The sequence below is a fragment of the Geotrypetes seraphini genome, chromosome 19 (genome assembly GCF_902459505.1).
Source record: "Geotrypetes seraphini chromosome 19, aGeoSer1.1, whole genome shotgun sequence".
NCBI classification, from domain to species: Eukaryota; Metazoa; Chordata; class Amphibia; order Gymnophiona; family Dermophiidae; genus Geotrypetes; species Geotrypetes seraphini.
The window spans coordinates 37,052,703-37,075,501 of NC_047102.1; the positions used below are offsets into that span (position 1 = coordinate 37,052,703).

General features: G+C 41.5%; 1 protein-coding gene across 1 annotated transcript in view; it reads right to left on the minus strand.

Moving 5' to 3' along the window:
- Positions 1–19,287: 19,287 nt before the first annotated feature.
- Positions 19,288–22,799, minus strand: part of LOC117352221 (nitric oxide synthase-interacting protein-like) — a 69,229-nt gene continuing 65,717 nt past the window's right edge. Inside the window, exons 6-8 of the mRNA XM_033928506.1 lie at positions 20,829–20,910; positions 19,846–19,987; positions 19,288–19,500 (exon numbers count right to left, since the gene is read on the minus strand). Coding sequence (XP_033784397.1) covers positions 19,496–19,500; positions 19,846–19,987; positions 20,829–20,910 — 229 coding nt within the window. The 3' untranslated portion in view covers positions 19,288–19,495. The remainder of the gene's footprint in view (positions 19,501–19,845; positions 19,988–20,828; positions 20,911–22,799) is intronic.

Genomic DNA, 22,799 nt, shown 5'->3' on the forward strand with positions numbered 1-22,799 from the left:
TATACTTATAACTTTTAGAACATTTAAAAGGTTTTTCTTCAGTGTCTTTATATTTATCACATTCAGAACATTTCAAAGTTTTGTCTTCAGTGTGTATCTTTATACATATGACATTCAGAACATTTAATAGGTATCTTTTCAGTATGTGTGTCTTTATACTTATGACATGAACATTTAAAAGGTATATGTTCAATCTGTATCTTTATACTTATCACATTAAGAACATTTAAAAGGTATCTCTTTAGTATGTGTCTTTATATGATATTGCAGAAACAAAGCATGCCTAAAATGCATATCACATTCAGAACATTTAACAAGTTTCTCTGCAGTGTCTTTATACTTATGACTTTTGGCACATTTAAAAGTTATATGTTCTATATGTGTATTATAATTATATTAGAAGGATGACAAATGTTCCTTGCTTATAACATCTTAGAGACATGTATTTTGGAGGCATTGTGCCACAACTGCCAAATTGCCCAGTTCCAGAAGGGAGATCATAGGTCCGTTCTGGGTTTCTGACAGCCTTATCCTTGATATCTTTGATTTTCAGCACAAAGTTCAGTGGGTAAAAGCAGGGACTACGAATCCCATAGTGCGTTAGGATGGAGGTTCAAAACCAGGACTGGCCAAAAAGGCTCCAGCCTGGAACTGGGAAACTTGGTAGCCCTGGGATCGCATACTAGCTTCTAGGGAAGACTCCACAGCAGGGGTCTCCAAAGTCTCTCCTCGAGGGCCGAATCAAGTCAGGTTTTCGGGAATCCCCCAATGAATATCCATGAGATCTATGTGCATGTAATACTTTCAGTGCATATTCATTGGGGAAATCCCGAAAACCTGACTGGATTCGGCGCTCGAGGAGGGACTTTGGAGACCCCTGCTCCACAGCTTCTACACAGCACAGGCTGCTTCAGTAGCCATCCTGAGGGCTGGTCTAGTGAGTCTCAAATGACCGTGGATTTGCTGCTCCATCCCAGGTTGACCAAACTGATTCAGTCCTGAATTTTATCCCACTGCGTGCAGAGACTTGTTCTAATTGTCCATTGCTTTGTCTTGAGGCAATCAGCCTGGCATTCAGTGGCGATAAAAGGTGGACTGGATCCATTCGTTAACTAATCCAGAGAGGGATGGAGACTTTGAATATTCCTGTGTTTCCACTGCATTTGAACTGGGTCATACAGGACACCACCGTCTCTTAGCTAATGAGGCTAAAAGCTTCCCTGGGCTGGACAGCAGTAGCACCAGGTCTTCAGGGCGGTGGGAGCCTAAGCAGAAGGGATGGGAATGTGCACCCGACGCTCCTGGAGTTTGGAGAAGAGTACCAGTTCCTCGGAAGAACATCATGCTGTTACGTATTTTTAGAGAGGGTATTTCCATGATTAAATGGATTTCAAAAATAAAAGATGAATCGATATTGGGAACTCTGATGGGCCAATCCTGACCCGCTGAGGTGTTTTTCTGTGTATTTCCATTACACCTGACCCGTTTCTGTTCGCAGTGCTAACGGGGAGCTTATCCAGGCACAGGACCTCGGGCTGGTGCCTCCTGAGAAGAAGCATGTCACAGAACATTTGGGGTGGAAAAGGGGCGTATAAGTGCCTCATTTCCTATCCACTGCCCTCCTCAAGAGTGGCAGATGAATGAACTGGCATAATCATAATAATAAATATATCGAACCCATTAAACCAAGATGTATATCATTGATGCCTGACATAACATGTCCAGAATCAGAAAATTCTGAGGGTTGTGGTTCCAGGATAATTAACATAAAAACATGATGCCAGATAAAGGCCAAATGGCCCATCTAGTCTGCCCATCCGCGTTATGCATTATCGCTTTCTCTCTCTGAGAGATCCCACGTGCCTATCCCAGGCCCTTTTGAATTAAGACACAGTCTCTGTCTCCGCCACCTCTTCTGGGAGACTGTTCCATATATCTACCACCCTTTCTGTAAAAAAGTATTTCCTTAGATTACTCCAGAGCCTATCACCTCTTAACTTCATCCTATGCCCTCTCATTGCAGAGTTTCCTTTCAAATGAAAGAGACTCGACTCATGCACATTTATATTACATAGGTATTTAAACATTTCTATCATATGTCCCCTCTCCCGCCTTTCCTCCAAAGTATACAGATTGTCTGTCCCCATACGCCTTATCACGAAGACCACATACCATTTTAGTAGCCTTCCTCTGTACCGACTCAATACTTTTTACATCTATTTGAAGGTGCGGCCTCCAGAATGGTACACAATATTCTAAATGAGATCTCAAAAGAGCCTTATTCAAAGGCATCAATACCCCCTTTTTTCCTACTGGCCGTGCCTCTCCCTATGCAGCCTAACAACCTTCTAGTGATCACATACAGTCACGCCCAAATCCCCCTCTTCCGTCGTGCGCTTAAGTTCTTTCCCCAATAAACTGTACCGTTCCCTCTGTTTTTTGCAGCCCAAATGCATGACCTTGCATTTCTTAGCATTAAATTTTAGCTGCCAAATTTCAAACCATTCTTCAAGCTTCGCCAGGTCCTTCACACCATCCGGCGTGTCTACTCTGTTGCAGAAGAAGGTGTTGATGCCCTTGGACGGGTTGTTGGTGAGGCCACACTTGGAGTATTGTGTTCAATTGTGGAGACTGTATCTGGCAAAGGACATAAGAAGACTTGAAGCGGTCCAGAGAATGGTAGGAGGTTTGCGGCAAAAGACGTATGAGGAGAGACTGGAAGTCCTGAATATGTTTACCCTAGGGGAAAGGAGGGACAGGGGAGATATGATTCAGACGTTCAAATACTTGAAAGGTATTAACGTAGAACAAAATCTTTTCCAGAGAAAGGAAAATGGTAAAACCAGAGGACATAATTTGAGGTTGAGGGGTGGTAGACTCAAGAATAATGATAGGAAATTCATCTTTAATTGATGCATGGAATGCGCTCCCGAGGGAGGTGGTGGAGAGGAAAACGGTGACAGAGTTCAAAGAAGCAGAGGATCTCTAATCAGAAAATAATGGTATATATTGAAGAGCTAAGGCCAGTACAGGGCAGACTTGCACGGTTAAGCACACTACCAGGCAGAGCTCTGGGTTTCTGGCCAAGAAATATCTAAGCAAAAGGACCATTTGGGTCTCTATCTGCCGTCATTTACTATGTTACCTTGTTTTGAGCGACTATTGAAAAGGTGTGAGCTAAAGAGTACACAAACACACACACTGCTGCCATACAATATAACTCCCAAAAAAGCAAGAATTGACAGGCTCTTCGCTGACTAAAGCAGACTTTTGCACTGGCCATTTTCAATCTGGATTTCTCCCCCTTATACTTCTCCTTCCTTGATTTGGATTTAAAATACAAAATCCTAGCACAAGAGTCGAACCCAGGACCAGTGTTCCCTCTAAGCGGGCGGGTGTTGTGAGCAAACTTTTTTCACTGTGAGCTAAAAATATCGGGCGCCAGCAAGTTATGAGCCAAATAAATATGTTGCTTTCTACCACAGAACTTCCTTACGTTTGTATGGAATCTATCCCCTTTCAACTTTAGAGAGTGCCCTCTCGTTCTCCCTGCCTTAGCTACTAAGTCTATTCCCTTCAGTACCTTGAATGTTTCTATCATGTCCCCTCTCAATCTCCTCTGCTCAAGGGAGAAGAGGCCCAGTTTCTCTAATCTTTCGCTGTACGGCAACTCCTCCAGCCCCTTAACCATTTTAGTTGCTCTTCTCTGGATCCTTTCGAGTAGTACCGTGTCCTTCTTAAAGTACCAGTGCTGGACGCAGTACTCCAGGTGAGGGCGTACCATGGCCCGGTACAGCAGCATGATAACCTTCTCTGTCTCTTCAGTCCAGCATCTGCCCCTTCCATTCACTGTCTGTCTTTCCCTGCCATCTCTCCTCCTGCCCCCCCCCCCACCCCCCAATTTGGTCTAGCATCCATCATCTTCCTTCTGTTCCCCTCATGGTCTGGCATCTCTATCCTTCCCTCCCCCCTGTGGTTTTTAGCATATCTCTCTTCTCATTTCCTCCACTCAGATCTGATCATTCTCTGCTCTCTCTTCCCTTTTCTTCTCTGGTCTTCCTTCTCTATTTTCTGCCTCCATCTAAATTAAATTCTTTCTTACTATTTAGTCCCGTTTCCCTCTTTTCACTGTGTCTACACACAGCTTGTCACCCCTTTCCCTCACCCCTCCATTATCTTACTATTTTCTTCCCCCTTTATTTATCTCCTCCTTCCATCCAGTATGTGTTCTTTCCCCACTTCCATTCAGCATCTGCTCTCCCTTCTCAACTGACATCCATCTGCCTTCTGCTCTCTCTCCCTTCTTCTCACTTCCATCATCTGTCCCCTTCTCTCTCTCTCTCATCTCCTCCATTCCATCATCTGCCCCTTCTCTCTCTCTCTCCCCCCCCCCCAACTTCCATCATCTGCCCCCCTTCCCCTCACCTTTGTGGGTCACTTTCTTTCCCCTGAGGGTGGCTCATGTCACAGGGGAAGCTTTGGCCGAGCAGAACCGCTTGATTGACAGTGGAACTTACTTGATTGATGTCGATGCTGGGGCCCGTTGCCGTTTGAAGGAAAAAAAAAAGGTGGAAAAAAGGAACCTGTAAAGGCGAGAGGAAGGGAAACCTCCAGGACAGCTGCTTTTTTGCCCTCCTTCAGCGGCCCAAGAGTTCAGACCAGCAGCGGCAGCTCTGTATGCTTTTAACTTCGGCACAGAGCTGCCCCTAATCAATAGTTTAGCGCGGTTTCATGAGGCAGCCTCGGGGCCTTTGATAGCCGGCCCGCTTCGATGATGCGATGTGGGCCGGCCTAGCAAAGGCCCCGAGGCTGCCTTATGAAACCGCGCTAAACTATTGATTAGGGGCAGCTCTGTGCCGAAGTTAAAAGCATACACAGCTGCCGCTGCTGGTCTGGAGGTGCGGAGACAAGGCAGGAGGCAAACGCGGTGGAAGGCAGGAGTCCCGGCGAAGGCAGGAGTCCCGGCACAGCGACTGCAACAGGAAGTTGCAAGTCAGCTGACGCCGGCCTTTCGTTGCGGCGGGGACCGAATCCTTCGTGGACCGGCAAGATTTTGTTTGCGGACCGGCGGTTGAAGAACTGTGCTCTACACTGTGTGCGCTGCGACGAGAAACTTGTGCGCTGCGAGGTAATATTTTGTGCGCGTGCGCACGTCAACGCAGCTTAGCGGGAACACTGCCCAGGACTCTTTGGTGCAAGGTAGCAAAGATTTCCTCTAGTCCACCACTGGACTGATGAAGGTTGAGACACTTTTTCTCCCCCTTATACTTCTCCTTCCTTTATTTGGATTTTAAAATACAAACATCCTAGCACGGGAGTCGAACCCAGGACTCTTTGGTACAAGGTAAGCAAAGCTTTCCTCTAGTCCACCACTGGACTGATGAAGGTTGAAACACTTTTTCTCCCCCTTATACTTCTCCTTCCTTGATTTGGATTTTAAAATACAAAAATCCTAGCACACGAGTCGAACCCAGGACTCTTTGGTGCAAGGTAGCAAAGCTTTCCTCTAGTCCACCACAGGACTGATGAAGGTTGAGACACTTTTTCTCCGCCTTATACTTCTCCTTCCTTGATTTGGATTTAAAATACAAAATCCTAGCACGGGAGTCGAACCCAGGACTCTTTGGTGCAAGGTAGCAAAGATTTTCTCTAGTCCACCACTGGACTGATGAAGTTTGGATCTCTTTTTCTCCACCTTATACTTCTCCTTCCTTGATTTGGATTAGAAATGCAAAAATCCTGACATGGGAGTCGAACCCAGGACTCTTTGGTGCAAAGTAACAAAGAATTCCTCTAGTCCACCAATGGACTGATGAAACCTTGCTCACTTTTGCTCTTCTTATATTTCTCCTTACTGGATTTGGATTTAAAATTCAAACAGCCAGTCAGGGGAGTTCAACCCAGAACCCTGTTCTGTAAGGTAACAAATTTTCCTCTAGTCCACAACTGGACTGGTGATGGTTAACTCAATTTTTCTTCCTCCTTATAGGTCTCCTTTCTTGATTTAGATTTAAAATTCAGCCAGTCAGGGGAATTTAACCCAGGACTTTTTCTTCTCCTTATATTTCTTCTTCCTTGATTTGGATTTAAAAATCAAACAGCCGGGGACGGGTGTTGAACCCAGGACTCTTTGCTACAAGGTAATAAACTTACCTCTACTCCACGACTGGACTGGTAAGAATGGCTTCACTTTTTCTCCCCCTTATACCTCTCCTCCCATCATTCTGGTTTCACATTCCAATAACTCATGAAATAGGGGATTTAAACCCACAACCTTTAAGCTGCTTCACACCCACCCACAGCCACCAGCTGCTTCATGTAATGATGATAATTTTTCTCCCTCTTATATCTCTCATTCCCTGATATGAATTTAAAAAATTCAAACAACTAGGCAGGGATTGGACTCGAACCCAGATCTTTTTGGTAGAGGGTAGCAAACCTTTCCTCTAGTCCATCACAGGAACTGATGAAGTTTGTGTCACTAACAGCTAATGTAACATTGTGCTTTTTTCAGTTTTTGGTAAATTGGTCTCTGAACCAATAGCTTCTTCCTGAATCCCTGTACTAATCCCAGACTTTAAACCCTCACACCTACGAATCCTCTGCGCTTATCTCAGACTGTACATAACATCAGTGGAGAGCCTTGGATTGGAGAATAATCCCATCACTTGAGATCTTTTTTTATTTTTATTTTTTTTTTATACTTTAGGTATACTGCAACAAATCATGGGAAAAAGATGAACAGCTGAGGTGATCAGTATTTTGTTTGAGTTGTTTTTTTTTTTTTGTAAATCCTACCACAGTAGATTAAACACAGTCAGTGTATTTATCCAGAGAGGCAGACAGAGCTAGTGATATTAAAAATACACTTAGAAACTTCTTTTTATTGTCTTAACCCTATATCTGGGTAGTTCTGTGGTTATGAATATAAAAAAAAAGACCCTCTGGTAACTGAGTAACACTGGGGAAACCTCTCACTCTGCCCACAGACCACCGTGGCATTACCTGAGAAGCACTGAGGTGATTTATAATAATTTGTCCAGATAATTGCCCTCAATCAGCACAACTTTGCCCAGTTACCAGGTGCTGCTTTGCAGATAACTTTTTGTGGGGGAGTTATCAACATCTATAACTTTTCCTTCCATGATTTGGATTTAAAATTCAAACAGCCAGTCAGGGGAGTTGAGCACAGGACTCTTTGGTAAAAAAGGTAACAAACCTTTCCTCTCGTCTACCACTGGGCAGATGAAGGATGGGTCACCTTTTCTCCCCTTTATACTTCTCCTTCCTTGATTGGATTTAAAATTCAAACATCCTGGCACCAGAGTCAAACCCAGGACTCTTTAATACACGGTAACAAAGCATCCCTCTAGAGTCCACCACTGGATTGATGAAGGTGGGGTCACCTTTTCTCCCTTTTATACTTCTCATTCCTTGATTTGGAATTAAAATTCAAACAGCCAGTAAGGGGAGTTGAACCCAATACTCTTTGGTACCAGGTAACAAAGCTTTCCTCTAGTCCACCAAAGAACTGATGAAGAGTAAATCACGTTTTCTCCCCTTTATACTTCTCCTTCCTTAATTTAAAAAAACAAACATGCAGGGATGGGAGTTGAACCCAGGACTCTTTGGTGAAAGGTAACAAACCTTCCCTCTAGCACACCAATGGACTGACAAAAGCTTATTCGCTTTTTCTCTTCCTTATACTTCTCCAGCCTTGTTTTGGATTTAAAATTCAAACAACCAGTGGGCTGATGGGAGGCTGCATCACGTTTTCTCCCACTTATACTTCTCCTTCTCCTTACAGTCTAAATTAGATTGTCAGCACTTCTGAGCAGGGACCGCCTGTGTATTTAAATCCCCACATGAACTGGACTGCAATCATAGACTCTGACTTCTAAATTGTTACCTGAATGCATCTGAAATACTGTTCCCAGGAAAATTAACAAAATTCTTTGTAAGAGTATCTGTCTGTGCTATGCAGTTATTTAATTATACTATGTATGCTGATCTGTAACCCATTCTGGGCTCTTTTGGGAGGATGGGCTAAGCAACCAAATAAATAAATCTATAAATAAAAACAAAATGCATCTAAAGAAATTTTGTGCTGGATTTCAAATCTTAGATTTATAGGTGTTATTCTGGATAGCGCCACAGGAGGGCGCCAATTACATTTAATAGCTCAGTGCTGTCCTCCTGTGGCCATTCCTCAGAATACAGGTATAATCGCTTAATCATTGGTATAAATTTACAGCAATGTTCACTGCACCCCACCTTCTCTGTCCCTCCTCAGACCGGCCAGCTAGCTGGAGGTCTTCTACCTTAAACATTCTGGAATTTATTTTTACCTCTCGCTTATCTATTGAAACATACAAAGGGCAGTAGAAGGATGACAAATGTTCAGTATATTAACTCCATGCTTATAACATCTTAGAGACATGTATTTTGGAGGCATTGTGCCACAACTGCCAAATTGCCCAGATCCAGAAGGGAGATCATAGGTCAGTTCTGGGTTTCTGACAGCCTTATCCTTGATGTCTTTGATTTTCAGCACAAAGTTCAGTGGGTAAAAGCAGGGACTACGAATCCCATAGTGCGTTAGGATGGAGGTTTAAAACCAGGACTGGCCAAAAAGGCTCCAGCCTGGAACTGGGAAACTTGGTAGCCCTGGGGGGTCGCTTACCAGCCTTTAGGGAAGACTCCACAGCTTCTGCACAGCCATCCTGAGGGTTGGTCTAGCGAGTCTCAAATGACCTTGGATTTGCTGCTCAATCTCAGGTCGACCAAACTCATTCAGTCCTGAATTTTATCCCACTACTTGCAGGGACTTGTTCTAACTGTCTACTGCTTTGTCTTGAGGAAATCAGACTGGCATTCAGTGGCGATAAAAGGTGGACTGGATACATTCGTTAACTAATCCAGAGAGGGATGGAGACTTTGAATATTCTTGTGTTTCCATTGAATTTGAACAGGGTATTACAGGACTTATCACATTCAAACCATTTAAAAGGTTTCTCTTCATTATATTTATACTTATTACATTCAGAACATTAAAGAGGTTTCCCTTCAGTATGTGTATTTATATGATATTGCAGAAACAAAGCATGCCTGAAATGCATATCACATTCAGAACATTTAACGGATTACTCTTCAGTGTCTTTATACTTATAACTTTTAGAACATTTAAAAGGTTTTTCTTCAGTGTCTTTATATTTATCACATTCAGAACATTTCAAAGTTTTGTCTTCAGTGTGTATCTTTATACATATGACATTCAGAACATTTAATAGGTATCTGTTCAGTATGTGTGTCTTTATACTTATGACATGAACATTTAAAAGGTATATGTTCAATCTGTATCTTTATACTTATCACATTAAGAACATTTAAAAGGTATCTCTTTAGTATGTGTCTTTATATGATATTGCAGAAACAAAGCATGCCTAAAATGCATATCACATTCAGAACATTTAATGGGTTTCCCTTCAGTGTCTTTATACTTATCACATTTAGCACATTTAAAAGGTATCTCTTCAGTATGTGTCTATTTTATTTTATTTTTTTAATCTTTATTCATTTCAAATCTTAAATCAAGTACAATATTGACATTTATCAATTAAGCATGCAAATGTGTCTTTACATGATATTGCAGAAACAAAGCATGCCTAAAATGCATATCACATTCAGAACATATAACAAGTTTCTCTGCAGTGTCTTTATACTTATGATTTTTAGCACATTTAAAAGTTATATGTTCAATATGTGTATTATAATTATATTAGAAGGATGACAAATGTTCAGTATATTAACTCCTTGCTTATAACATCTTAGAGACATGTATTTTGGAGGTATTGTGCCACAACTGCCAAATTGCCCAGTTCCAGAAGGGAGATCATAGGTCCGTTCTGGGTTTCTGACAGCCTTATCCTTGATATCTTTGATTTTCAGCACAAAGTTCAGTGGGTAAATAACAACATTCTTTGTAAGAGTATCTATCTGTGCTATGCAGTTATTTAATTATACTATGTATGCTGATCTGTAACCCATTCTGGGCTCTTTTGGGAGGATAGGCTAAGCAACCAAATAAATAAATAAATATATAAATAAAAACAAAATCCATCTAAAGAAATTTTGTGCTGGATTTCAAATGTTAGATTTATAGGTGTTATTCTGGATAGCGCCACAGGAGGGCGCCAATTACATTAGAAAGAACTATATTTAATAGCTTAGTGCTGTCCTCCTGTGGCCATTCCTCAGAATACAGGTATAATCGCTTAATCATTGGTATAAATTTACAGCAATGTTCACTGCACCCCACCTTCTCTGTCCCTCCTCAGACCGGCCAGCTAGCTGGAGGTCTTCTACCTTAAACATTCTGGAATTTATTTTTACCTCTCGCTTATCTATTAAAACATACAAAGGGCAGTAGAAGGATGACAAATGTTCAGTATATTAACTCCTTGCTTATAACATCTTAGAGACATGTATTTTGGAGGCATTGTGCCACAACTGCCAAATTGCCCAGATCCAGAAGGGAGATCATAGGTCAGTTCTGGGTTTCTGACAGCCTTATCCTTGATGTCTTTGATTTTCAGCACAAAGTTCAGTGGGTAAAAGCAGGGACTACGAATCCCATAGTGCGTTAGGATGGAGGTTTAAAACCAGGACTGGCCAAAAAGGCTCCAGCCTGGAACTGGGAAACTTGGTAGCCCTGGGGGGTCGCTTACCAGCCTTTAGGGAAGACTCCACAGCTTCCGCACAGCCATCCTGAGGGTTGGTCTAGCGAGTCTCAAATGACCTTGGATTTGCTGCTCAATCTCAGGTCGACCAAACTCATTCAGTCCTGAATTTTATCCCACTACTTGCAGGGACTTGTTCTAACTGTCTACTGCTTTGTCTTGAGGAAATCAGACTGGCATTCAGTGGCGATAAAAGGTGGACTGGATACATTCGTTAACTAATCCAGAGTGGGATGGAGACTTTGAATATTCTTGTGTTTCCATTGAATTTGAACAGGGTATTACAGGACTTATCACATTCAAACCATTTAAAAGGTTTCTCTTCATTATATTTATACTTATTACATTCAGAACATTAAAGAGGTTTCCCTTCAGTATGTGTATTTATATGATATTGCAGAAACAAAGCATGCCTGAAATGCATATCACATTCAGAACATTTAACGGATTACTCTTCAGTGTCTTTATACTTATAACTTTTAGAACATTTAAAAGGTTTTTCTTCAGTGTCTTTATATTTATCACATTCAGAACATTTCAAAGTTTTGTCTTCAGTGTGTATCTTTATACATATGACATTCAGAACATTTAATAGGTATCTGTTCAGTATGTGTGTCTTTATACTTATGACATGAACATTTAAAAGGTATATGTTCAATCTGTATCTTTATACTTATCACATTAAGAACATTTAAAAGGTATCTCTTTAGTATGTGTCTTTATATGATATTGCAGAAACAAAGCATGCCTAAAATGCATATCACATTCAGAACATTTAATGGGTTTCCCTTCAGTGTCTTTATACTTATCACATTTAGCACATTTAAAAGGTATCTCTTCAGTATGTGTCTATTTTATTTTATTTTTTTAATCTTTATTCATTTCAAATCTTAAATCAAGTACAATATTGACATTTATCAATTAAGCATGCAAATATGTGTCTTTACATGATATTGCAGAAACAAAGCATGCCTAAAATGCATATCACATTCAGAACATATAACAAGTTTCTCTGCAGTGTCTTTATACTTATGACTTTTAGCACATTTAAAAGTTATATGTTCAATATGTGTATTATAATTATATTAGAAGGATGACAAATGTTCAGTATATTAACTCCTTGCTTATAACATCTTAGAGACATGTATTTTGGAGGTATTGTGCCACAACTGCCAAATTGCCCAGTTCCAGAAGGGAGATCATAGGTCCGTTCTGGGTTTCTGACAGCCTTATCCTTGATATCTTTGATTTTCAGCACAAAGTTCAGTGGGTAAATAACAACATTCTTTGTAAGAGTATCTATCTGTGCTATGCAGTTATTTAATTATTCTATGTATGCTGATCTGTAACCCATTCTGGGCTCTTTTGGGAGGATGGGCTATGCAACCAAATAAATAAATAAATATATAAATAAAAACAAAATGCATCTAAAGAAATTTTGTGCTGGATTTCAAATCTTAGATTTATAGGTGTTATTCTGGATAGCGCCACAGGAGGGCGCCAATTACATTAGAAAGAACTATATTTAATAGCTCAGTGCTGTCCTCCTGTGGCCATTCCTCAGAATACAGGTATAATCGCTTAATCATTGGTATAAATTTACAGCAATGTTCACTGCACCCCACCTTCTCTGTCCCTCCTCAGACCGGCCAGCTAGCTGGAGGTCTTCTACCTTAAACATTCTGGAATTTATTTTTACCTCTCGCTTATCTATTAAAACATACAAAGGGCAGTAGAAGGATGACAAATGTTCAGTATATTAACTCCTTGCTTATAACATCTTAGAGACATGTATTTTGGAGGCATTGTGCCACAACTGCCAAATTGCCCAGATCCAGAAGGGAGATCATAGGTCAGTTCTGGGTTTCTGACAGCCTTATCCTTGATGTCTTTGATTTTCAGCACAAAGTTCAGTGGGTAAAAGCAGGGACTACGAATCCCATAGTGCGTTAGGATGGAGGTTTAAAAACAGGACTGGCCAAAAAGGCTCCAGCCTGGAACTGGGAAACTTGGTAGCCCTGGGGGGTCGCTTACCAGCCTTTAGGGAAGACTCCACAGCTTCCGCACAGCCATCCTGAGGGTTGGTCTAGCGAGTCTCAAATGACCTTGGATTTGCTGCTCAATCTCAGGTCGACCAAACTCATTCAGTCCTGAATTTTATCCCACTACTTGCAGGGACTTGTTCTAACTGTCTACTGCTTTGTCTTGAGGAAATCAGACTGGCATTCAGTGGCGATAAAAGATGGACTGGATACATTCGTTAACTAATCCAGAGAGGGATGGAGACTTTGAATATTCTTGTGTTTCCATTGAATTTGAACAGGGTATTACAGGACTTATCACATTCAAACCATTTAAAAGGTTTCTTTTCATTATATTTATACTTATTACATTCAGAACATTAAAGAGGTTTCCCTTCAGTATGTGTATTTATATGATATTGCAGAAACAAAGCATGCCTGAAATGCATATCACATTCAGAACATTTAACGGATTACTCTTCAGTGTCTTTATACTTATAACTTTTAGAACATTTAAAAGGTTTTTCTTCAGTGTCTTTATATTTATCACATTCAGAACATTTCAAAGTTTTGTCTTCAGTGTGTATCTTTATACATATGACATTCAGAACATTTAATAGGTATCTGTTCAGTATGTGTGTCTTTATACTTATGACATGAACATTTAAAAGGTATATGTTCAATCTGTATCTTTATACTTATCACATTAAGAACATTTAAAAGGTATCTCTTTAGTATGTGTCTTTATATGATATTGCAGAAACAAAGCATGCCTAAAATGCATATCACATTCAGAACATTTAATGGGTTTCCCTTCAGTGTCTTTATACTTATCACATTTAGCACATTTAAAAGGTATCTCTTCAGTATGTGTCTATTTTATTTTTTTAATCTTTATTCATTTCAAATCTTAAATCAAGTACAATATTGACTTTTATCAATTAAGCATGCAAATATGTGTCTTTACATGATATTGCAGAAACAAAGCATGCCTAAAATGCATATCACATTCAGAACATATAACAAGTTTCTCTGCAGTGTCTTTATACTTATGACTTTTAGCACATTTAAAAGTTATATGTTCAATATGTGTATTATAATTATATTAGAAGGATGACAAATGTTCAGTATATTAACTCCTTGCTTATAACATCTTAGAGACATGTATTTTGGAGGTATTGTGCCACAACTGCCAAATTGCCCAGTTCCAGAAGGGAGATCATAGGTCCGTTCTGGGTTTCTGACAGCCTTATCCTTGATATCTTTGATTTTCAGCACAAAGTTCAGTGGGTAAATAACAACATTCTTTGTAAGAGTATCTATCTGGGCTATGCAGTTATTTAATTATACTATGTATGCTGATCTGTAACCCATTCTGGGCTCTTTTGGGAGGATGGGCTAAGCAACCAAATAAATAAATAATAATATATAAATAAAAACAAAATGCCATCTAAAGAAATTTTGTGCTGGATTTCAAATCTTAGATTTATACGGTGTTATTCTGGATAGCGCCACAGGAGGGCGCCAATTACATTAGAAAGAACTATATTAATAGCTCAGTGCTGTCCTCCAGTGGCCATTCCTCAGAATACAGGTATAATCGCTTAATCATTGGTATAAATTTACAGCAATGTTCACTGCACCCCACCTTCTCTGTCCCTCCTCAGACCGGCCAGCTAGCTGGAGGTCTTCTACCTTAAACATTCTGGAATTTATTTTTACCTCTCGCTTATCTATTAAAACATACAAAGGGCAGTAGAAGGATGACAAATGTTCAGTATATTAACTCCTTGCTTATAACATCTTAGAGACATGTATTTTGGAGGCATTGTGCCACAACTGCCAAATTGCCCAGATCCAGAAGGGAGATCATAGGTCCGTTCTGGGTTTCTGACAGCCTTATCCTTGATGTCTTTGATTTTCAGCACAAAGTTCAGTGGGTAAAAGCAGGGACTACGAATCCCATAGTGCGTTAGGATGGAGGTTCAAAACCAGGACTGGCCAAAAAGGCTCCAGCCTGGAACTGGGATACTTGGTAGCCCTGGGGGGTCGCTTACCAGCCTTTAGGGAAGACTCCACAGCTTCTGCACAGACATCCTGAGGGTTGGTCTAGCGAGTCTCAAATGACCTTGGATTTGCTGCTCAATCTCAGGTCGACCAAACTCATTCAGTCCTGAATTTTATCCCACTACTTGCAGGGACTTGTTCTAACTGTCTACTGCTTTGTCTTGAGGAAATCAGACTGGCATTCAGTGGCGATAAAAGGATGGACTGGATACATTCGTTAACTAATCCAGAGAGGGATGGAGACTTTGAATATTCTTGTGTTTCCATTGAATTTGAACAGGGTATTACAGGACTTATCACATTCAAACCATTTAAAAGGTTTCTCTTCATTATATTTATACTTATTACATTCAGAACATTAAAGAGGTTTCCCTTCAGTATGTGTATTTATATGATATTGCAGAAACAAAGCATGCCTGAAATGCATATCACATTCAGAACATTTAACGGATTACTCTTCAGTGTCTTTATACTTATAACTTTTAGAACATTTAAAAGGTTTTTCTTCAGTGTCTTTATATTTATCACATTCAGAACATTTCAAAGTTTTGTCTTCAGTGTGTATCTTTATACATATGACATTCAGAACATTTAATAGGTATCTGTTCAGTATGTGTGTCTTTATACTTATGACATGAACATTTAAAAGGTATATGTTCAATCTGTATCTTTATACTTATCACATTAAGAACATTTAAAAGGTATCTCTTTAGTATGTGTCTTTATATGATATTGCAGAAACAAAGCATGCCTAAAATGCATATCACATTCAGAACATTTAATGGGTTTCCCTTCAGTGTCTTTATACTTATCACATTTAGCACATTTAAAAGGTATCTCTTCAGTATGTGTCTATTTTATTTTATTTTTTTAATCTTTATTAATTTCAAATCTTAAATTCAAGTACAATATTGACATTTATCAATTAAGCATGCAAATATGTGTCTTTACATGATATTGCAGAAACAAAGCATGCCTAAAATGCATATCACATTCAGAACATATAACAAGTTTCTCTGCAGTGTCTTTATACTTATGACTTTTAGCACATTTAAAAGTTATATGTTCAATATGTGTATTATAATTATATTAGAAGGATGACAAATGTTCAGTATATTAACTCCTTGCTTATAACATCTTAGAGACATGTATTTTGGAGGTATTGTGCCACAACTGCCAAATTGCCCAGTTCCAGAAGGGAGATCATAGGTCCGTTCTGGGTTTCTGACAGCCTTATCCTTGATATCTTTGATTTTCAGCACAAAGTTCAGTGGGTAAATAACAACATTCTTTGTAAGAGTATCTGTCTGTGCTATGCAGTTATTTAATTATACTATGTATGCTGATCTGTAACCCATTCTGGGCTCTTTTGGGAGGATGGGCTAAGCAACCAAATAAATAAATATATAAATAAAAACAAAATCCATCTAAAGAAATTTTGTGCTGGATTTCAAATCTTAGATTTATACGTGTTATTCTGGATAGCGCCACAGGAGGGCGCCAATTACATTTAATAGCTCAGTGCTGTCCTCCTGTGGCCATTCCTCAGAATACAGGTATAATCGCTTAATCATTGGTATAAATTTACAGCAATGTTCACTGCACCCCACCTTCTCTGTCCCTCCTCAGACCGGCCAGCTAGCTGGAGGTCTTCTACCTTAAACATTCTGGAATTTATTTTTACCTCTCGCTTATCTATTAAAACATACAAAGGGCAGTAGAAGGATGACAAATGTTCAGTATATTAACTCCTTGCTTATAACATCTTAGAGACATGTATTTTGGAGGCATTGTGCCACAACTGCCATTATTGCCCAGATTCCAGAAGGGAGATCATAGGTCCGTTCTGGGTTTCTGACAGCCTTATCCTTGATATCTTTGATTTTCAGCACAAAGTTCAGTGGGTAAAAGCAGGGACTACGAATCCCATAGTGCGTTAGGATGGAGGTTCAAAACCAGGACTGGCCAAAAAGGCTCCAGCCTGGAACTGGGAAACTTGGTAGCCCTGGGATCACCATACCTAGCTTCTAGGGAAGACTCCACAGCAGGGGTCTCCAAAGTCTCTCCTCGAGGGCCGAATCAAGTCAGGTTTTCGGGAATCCCCCAATGAATATCCATGAGATCTATGTGCATGTAATACTTTTAGTGCATATTCATTGGGGAAATCCCGAAAACCTGACTGGATTCGGCGCTCGAGGAGGGACTTTGGAGACCCCTGCTCCACAGCTTCTACACAACACAGGCTGCTTCAGTAGCCATCCTGAGGGCTGGTCTAGCGAGTCTCAAATGACCGTGGATTTGCTGCTCCATCCCAGGTTGACCAAACTGATTCAGTCCTGAATTTTATCCCACTGCGTGCAGAGACTTGTTCTAATTGTCCACTGCTTTGTCTTGAGGCAATCAGCCTGGCATTCAGTGGCGATAAAAGATGGACTGGATCCATTCGTTAACTAATCCAGAGAGGGATGGAGACTTTGAATATTCCTGTGTTTCCACTGCATTTGAACTGGGTCATACAGGACATCACCGTCTCTTAGCTAATGAGGCTAAAAGCTTCCCTGGGCTGGACAGCAGTAGCACCAGGTCTTCAGGGCTGGTGGGAGCCTAAGCAGAAGGGATGGGAATGTGCACCCGACGCTCCTGGAGTTTGGAGAAGAGTAACAGTTCCTCGGAAGAACATCATGCTGTTACGTATTTTTAAGAGAGGGTATTTCCATGATTAAATGGATTTCAAAAATAAAAGATGAATCGATATTGGGAACTCTGATGGGCCAATCCTGACCCGCTGAGGTGTTTTTCTGTGTATTTCCATTACACTTGACCCGTTTCTGTTCGCAGTGCTAACAGGGAGCTTATCCAGGCACAGGACCTCGGGCTGGTGCCTCCTGAGAAGAAGCATGTCACAGAATATTTGGGGTGGAAAAGGGGCATATAAGTGCCTCATTTCCTATCCACTGCCCTCCTCAAGAGTGGCAGATGAATGAACTGGCATAATCATAATAATAAATATATCGAACCCATTAAACCAAGATGTATATCATTGATGCCTGACATAACATGTCCAGAATCAGAAAATTCTGAGGGTTAGTGGTTCCAGGATAATTAACATAAAAACATGATGCCAGATAAAGGCCAAATGGCCCATCTAGTCTGCCCATCCGCGTTATGCATTATCGCTTTCTCTCTCTGAGAGATCCCACGTGCCTATCCCAGGCCCTTTTGAATTAAGACACAGTCTCTGTCTCCGCCACCTCTTCTGGGAGACTGTTCCATATATCTACCACCCTTTCTGTAACAAAGTATTTCCTTAGATTACTCCAGAGCCTATCACCTCTTAACTTCATCCTATGCCCTCTCATTGCAGAGTTTCCTTTCAAATGAAAGAGACTCGACTCATGCGCATTTATATTACATAGGCATTTAAACATTTCTATCATATGTCCCCTCTCCCGCCTTTCCTCCAAAGTATACAGATTGTCTGTCCCCATACGCCTTATCACGAAGACCACATACCATTTTAGTAGCCTTCCTCTGGACCGACTCAATACTTTTTACATCTATTTGAAGGTAGCGGCCTCCAGAATGGTACACAATATTCTAAATGAGATCTCAAAAGAGCCTTATTCAAAGGCATCAATACCCCCTTTTTTCCTACTGGCCGTGCCTCTCCCTATGCAACCTAACAACCTTCTAGCTTTCGCCGTCACCTTTTCAACCTGTTTGGCCACCTTAACATTATCACATACAATCACGCCCAAATCCCCCTCTTCCGTCGTGCGCATAAGTTCTTTCCCCAATAAACTGTACCGTTCCCTCTGTTTTTTGCAGCCCAAATGCATGACCTTGCATTTCTTAGCATTAAATTTTAGCTGCCAAATTTCAAACCATTCTTCAAGCTTCGCCAGGTCCTTCACACCATCCGGCATGTCTACTCTGTTGCAGAAGAAGGTGTTGATGCCCTTGGACGGGTTGTTGGTGAGGCCACACTTGGAGTATTGTGTTCAATTGTGGAGACTGTATCTGGCAAAGGACATAAGAAGATTTGAAGCGGTCCAGAGAATGGTAGGAGGTTTGCGGCAAAAGACGTATGAGGAGAGACTGGAAGTCCTGAATATGTTTACCCTAGGGGAAAGGAGGGACAGGGGAGATATGATTCAGACGTTCAAATACTTGAAAGGTATTAACGTAGAACAAAATCTTTTCCAGAGAAAGGAAAATGGTAAAACCAGAGGACATAATTTGAGGTTGAGGGGTGGTAGACTCAAGAATAATGGTAGGAAATTCATCTTTAATTGATGCATGGAATGCGCTCCCGAGGGAGGTGGTGGAGAGGAAAACGGTGACAGAGTTCAAAGAAGCAGAGGATCTCTAATCAGAAAATAATGGTATATATTGAAGAACTAAGGCCAGTGCAGGGCAGACTTGCACGGTTAAGCACACTACCAGGCAGAGCTCTGGGTTTCTGGCCAAGAAATATCTAAGCAAAAGGACCATTTGGGTCTCTATCTGCCGTCATTTACTATGTTACCTTGTTTTGAGCGACTATTGAAAAGGTGTGAGCTAAAGAGAACACAAACACACACACTGCTGCCATACAATATAACTCCCAAAAAAGCAAGAATTGACAGGCTCTTCGCTGACTAAAGCAGACTTTTGCACTGGCCATTTTCAATCTGGAAAATAAAGAGGAACTACGAGTTAAAATAATCAAAGAAGCAGAATTAAGTTCGGTACATCAAGCTCTGTTCAGTCAGGGGATTCATTGCCACATCGAATACAAGCAAGGATGCCCACAGCTTTTGCGCCCAAGTAGCATATTTTCTTGCATGGAATGCGTACGTTTTTTTACGTACCAGCGTACACCCCCTGCACACTATATGAGTGGGTGTATTTTCACATAGCCAATTTGCCCATGTTTACATGTGTACAAATATGGGATACCCCTCGGGATGTTGGACAGCATACGAAGCCAGCTTCAAGCATGTAAGATATAGTCTGAATTTTCTAAGTCACAGTACCTGGCACTGCGGTCAAATGGTTCACAGGTTTGAGGACAATGGACATTTCTTTCTCCAGAAAGCCTTTCACTTGCGACTCTTTGACTGCTTTGCTCAGCTCCTCTTGTTCCGTCTTCAGCTCGCTCCTCTGCTTTTCATATGCCTGCACAGCCAGAAATGGCAAGGAGAAGGAAAAAAAAGTAACCCAGGACACCTTCCCCCTCAAGCACCCAAACTCATCCGTCTCCTCACAGAGATGCCAGTGCTGTTATAAAGTCCTCAGACCTATAATAAACCTTGGCAGGGACTTGTTTCACGTGAAGACTCTCGCCTCACAATTTGCTTGCATGGAGAGAGTGTTTCAGGTCACAAATGCCCCGATGTACTTAATTCTTCATATAAATGTTTTTCAAATATTAAAGTTACATCGGGGTATTTGTGACCTGAAACACTCTCTCCATGACCAATGACAATACAAGCAAATTGTGAGGCGAAAGTCTTCACGTGAAACGCGCCACTACCGAGGTCTTGAGGCTTATCGTGAACACTACTATTTATCATTTCTATAGCGCTGAAAGGCGTATGCAGCGCTGTACATTTAACATTCAATAGACAGCCCCTGCTCAGAAGAGCTGACAATCTAATTTGGACAGACAGACAGGACAGGACATCACAAGTAAGAGGACTTTACAATAGCGATGGGATTTCTGAAATTGTGACTCTGAGCCCTCGCTTATGATCCTCCCAGAGATGCGGCAGGTTTCAAGCAGGTATGAGAATACCCCCACTGAAAGCTCATTCATGTGTTCATGTCTTATGTGGGTAAAACCTAAACTCTCTCCTACCCCAGCCAACTGCATCGGTGCTTTTCAATAGCGATCCCTCACACAGCCAAACTTTCTCTTTCTAGTTCTCAGCATTCACATCGGCAAGAGTCCTCACAGCTTGTCTAATAACACGCCACTAATTTTGCCCTCTAGGAAAATCAACCATGGCCAACGTACCTTCAGCTGCAGGGTAATCTCCTTCTTCTGGTGCAAAATGTATTCCAGGATTGCTTCCTTCTCATAGATGTAACCGTCAGGGCTAAGGAAAGGAAGATAAGAGAATGTTCCACCAGTCATCACACCACCATCACACAAGCCTAACAAAACAGGAGATAAGTCTACTTGATGGTCCATTTGAAACACCTGCCAGAGGCCTCACATGCATTCACTTCTATCATCCACTTGAACCTGAATAATTGTTTCTAACGTGCAGTACTCACAGTCACCACTGGATCATCCCTCTGGTACTGCTATGCCAACATTAGACTCTATTTTGATGTTTTTTGGACATCAAGAAAGGGCTATCAGCTATAGCCGGACTCCCAACTTATAAGACTAGCTAACTAATCAATTGTCTTCAGTCTTTCTTTAGCGTTCTACCAAGTCTTTAACTATCAATCTACAACTTTCTACCAAGTCTTTAACTCTCAATCTTACAACTTTCTATCTCACCAACAAGCTACTAAATCTTTCTCACTAAACAGGCACACTAACAAACAGACGTTCTTAACTGACAATTAACTAACTGTTAACTAACTAACTACTACTACTAACTAACTAACTAACTACTCCATCCCTCAGACCAAGAACTAACTAACTACCTCTATCCCTCCCTCAACACTTACTGACCAACACCTAACAGCCCCCACCCTAACAAACATCCTAAAAAAAAAAAAATAAATAAATTTTTAATTAAGAAATAATAACAATAAACCTTTGTAATGGCAGGTAGGACTAGAAGCAGTAAGACTTCAATCAAAACAGGCAGTTCAGTCACCGAGAGCACCCATGGGATGGATATGGTCCGAGTACAGATGGAAGGAGAACCAGGACGGAGGGCAGAGGTCTCTGTACAGACCGAGGCCATCCCCTCAAAGATGTCTACAGTCTCAACGCAGACAGAAGTAATGGTTCAACCGGATGAAAGCCTTTTGATGGAGCTAAAGAGCCTGAGAGAGGAGGTTCAGCGCTTAAGGAGCATCCGAGACGACGAGACCTTCATCGATGGAGTCATCCAGGAGCTGTCTCAGATCGCTGAACAGGAACCTGACAAGACCACCCTGGGAACACCCATAGCATCCAAAACGGCCACCTTGAGACAAACTACCGGAATGCAGGAAGTGGTTGGAGACGCTGACTCCTGGCAGTTAGTGACTTCCTCCACAAGAAAATGCAGAGGACCTAACTCTGTCTCTTTTTCCCCCATACAGGACAGCTCAACATTGACACCTCATATCGCCCTGAGGAACAGATATCAGCTGCTACAGGAAGGTCCGGAGAAAGAGCTACAAGTAGTTGTTCAGCAGACGGTTCCAACTCCGGAATCAACAGTACAGCCCACCCCTAAGAAGCGGAGAGTGGTGGTCATCGGAGATTCGCTGCTGAGGGGCACCGAGGGACCAATCTGCAGACCAGACCTACAATCAAGAGAGGTCTGCTGTTTGCCAGGGGCCAGGATCCGGGATGTCACTGCTTGCATTGACAGACTCATCAAGCCCCGAGACCACTTCCCCATGGTTCTAATCCACGTTGGAACCAACGACACTGCAAGGAGCAGCCCGGACAGCATACCTGAAGACTTCAGGGCCCTGGGGGAGAAGCTGAGGAGGATGGATGCGCAGGTAGTCTTCTCCTCGATTCTCCCAGTGAGGGGCAAGGGCAGAGCCAGAGAGGATCGAATACAAAGGGCGAACGACTGGCTGCGAGGATGGTGCAAGGAGATGAACTTCGGGTTTCTGCACCATGGAGAAGCATTGCAAGGACTACAGGGACACGACGGGCTACACCTAACCAGAAGAGGGAAGAATGTCCTTGGACACCGCCTAGCCCACCTACTCCACAGGGCTTTAAACTAGGTAAGTCGGGGGAGGGTACAGGCACAAACAACATACCAGGCGAACTAAAATGCCAATACATTTATGAGGCTGA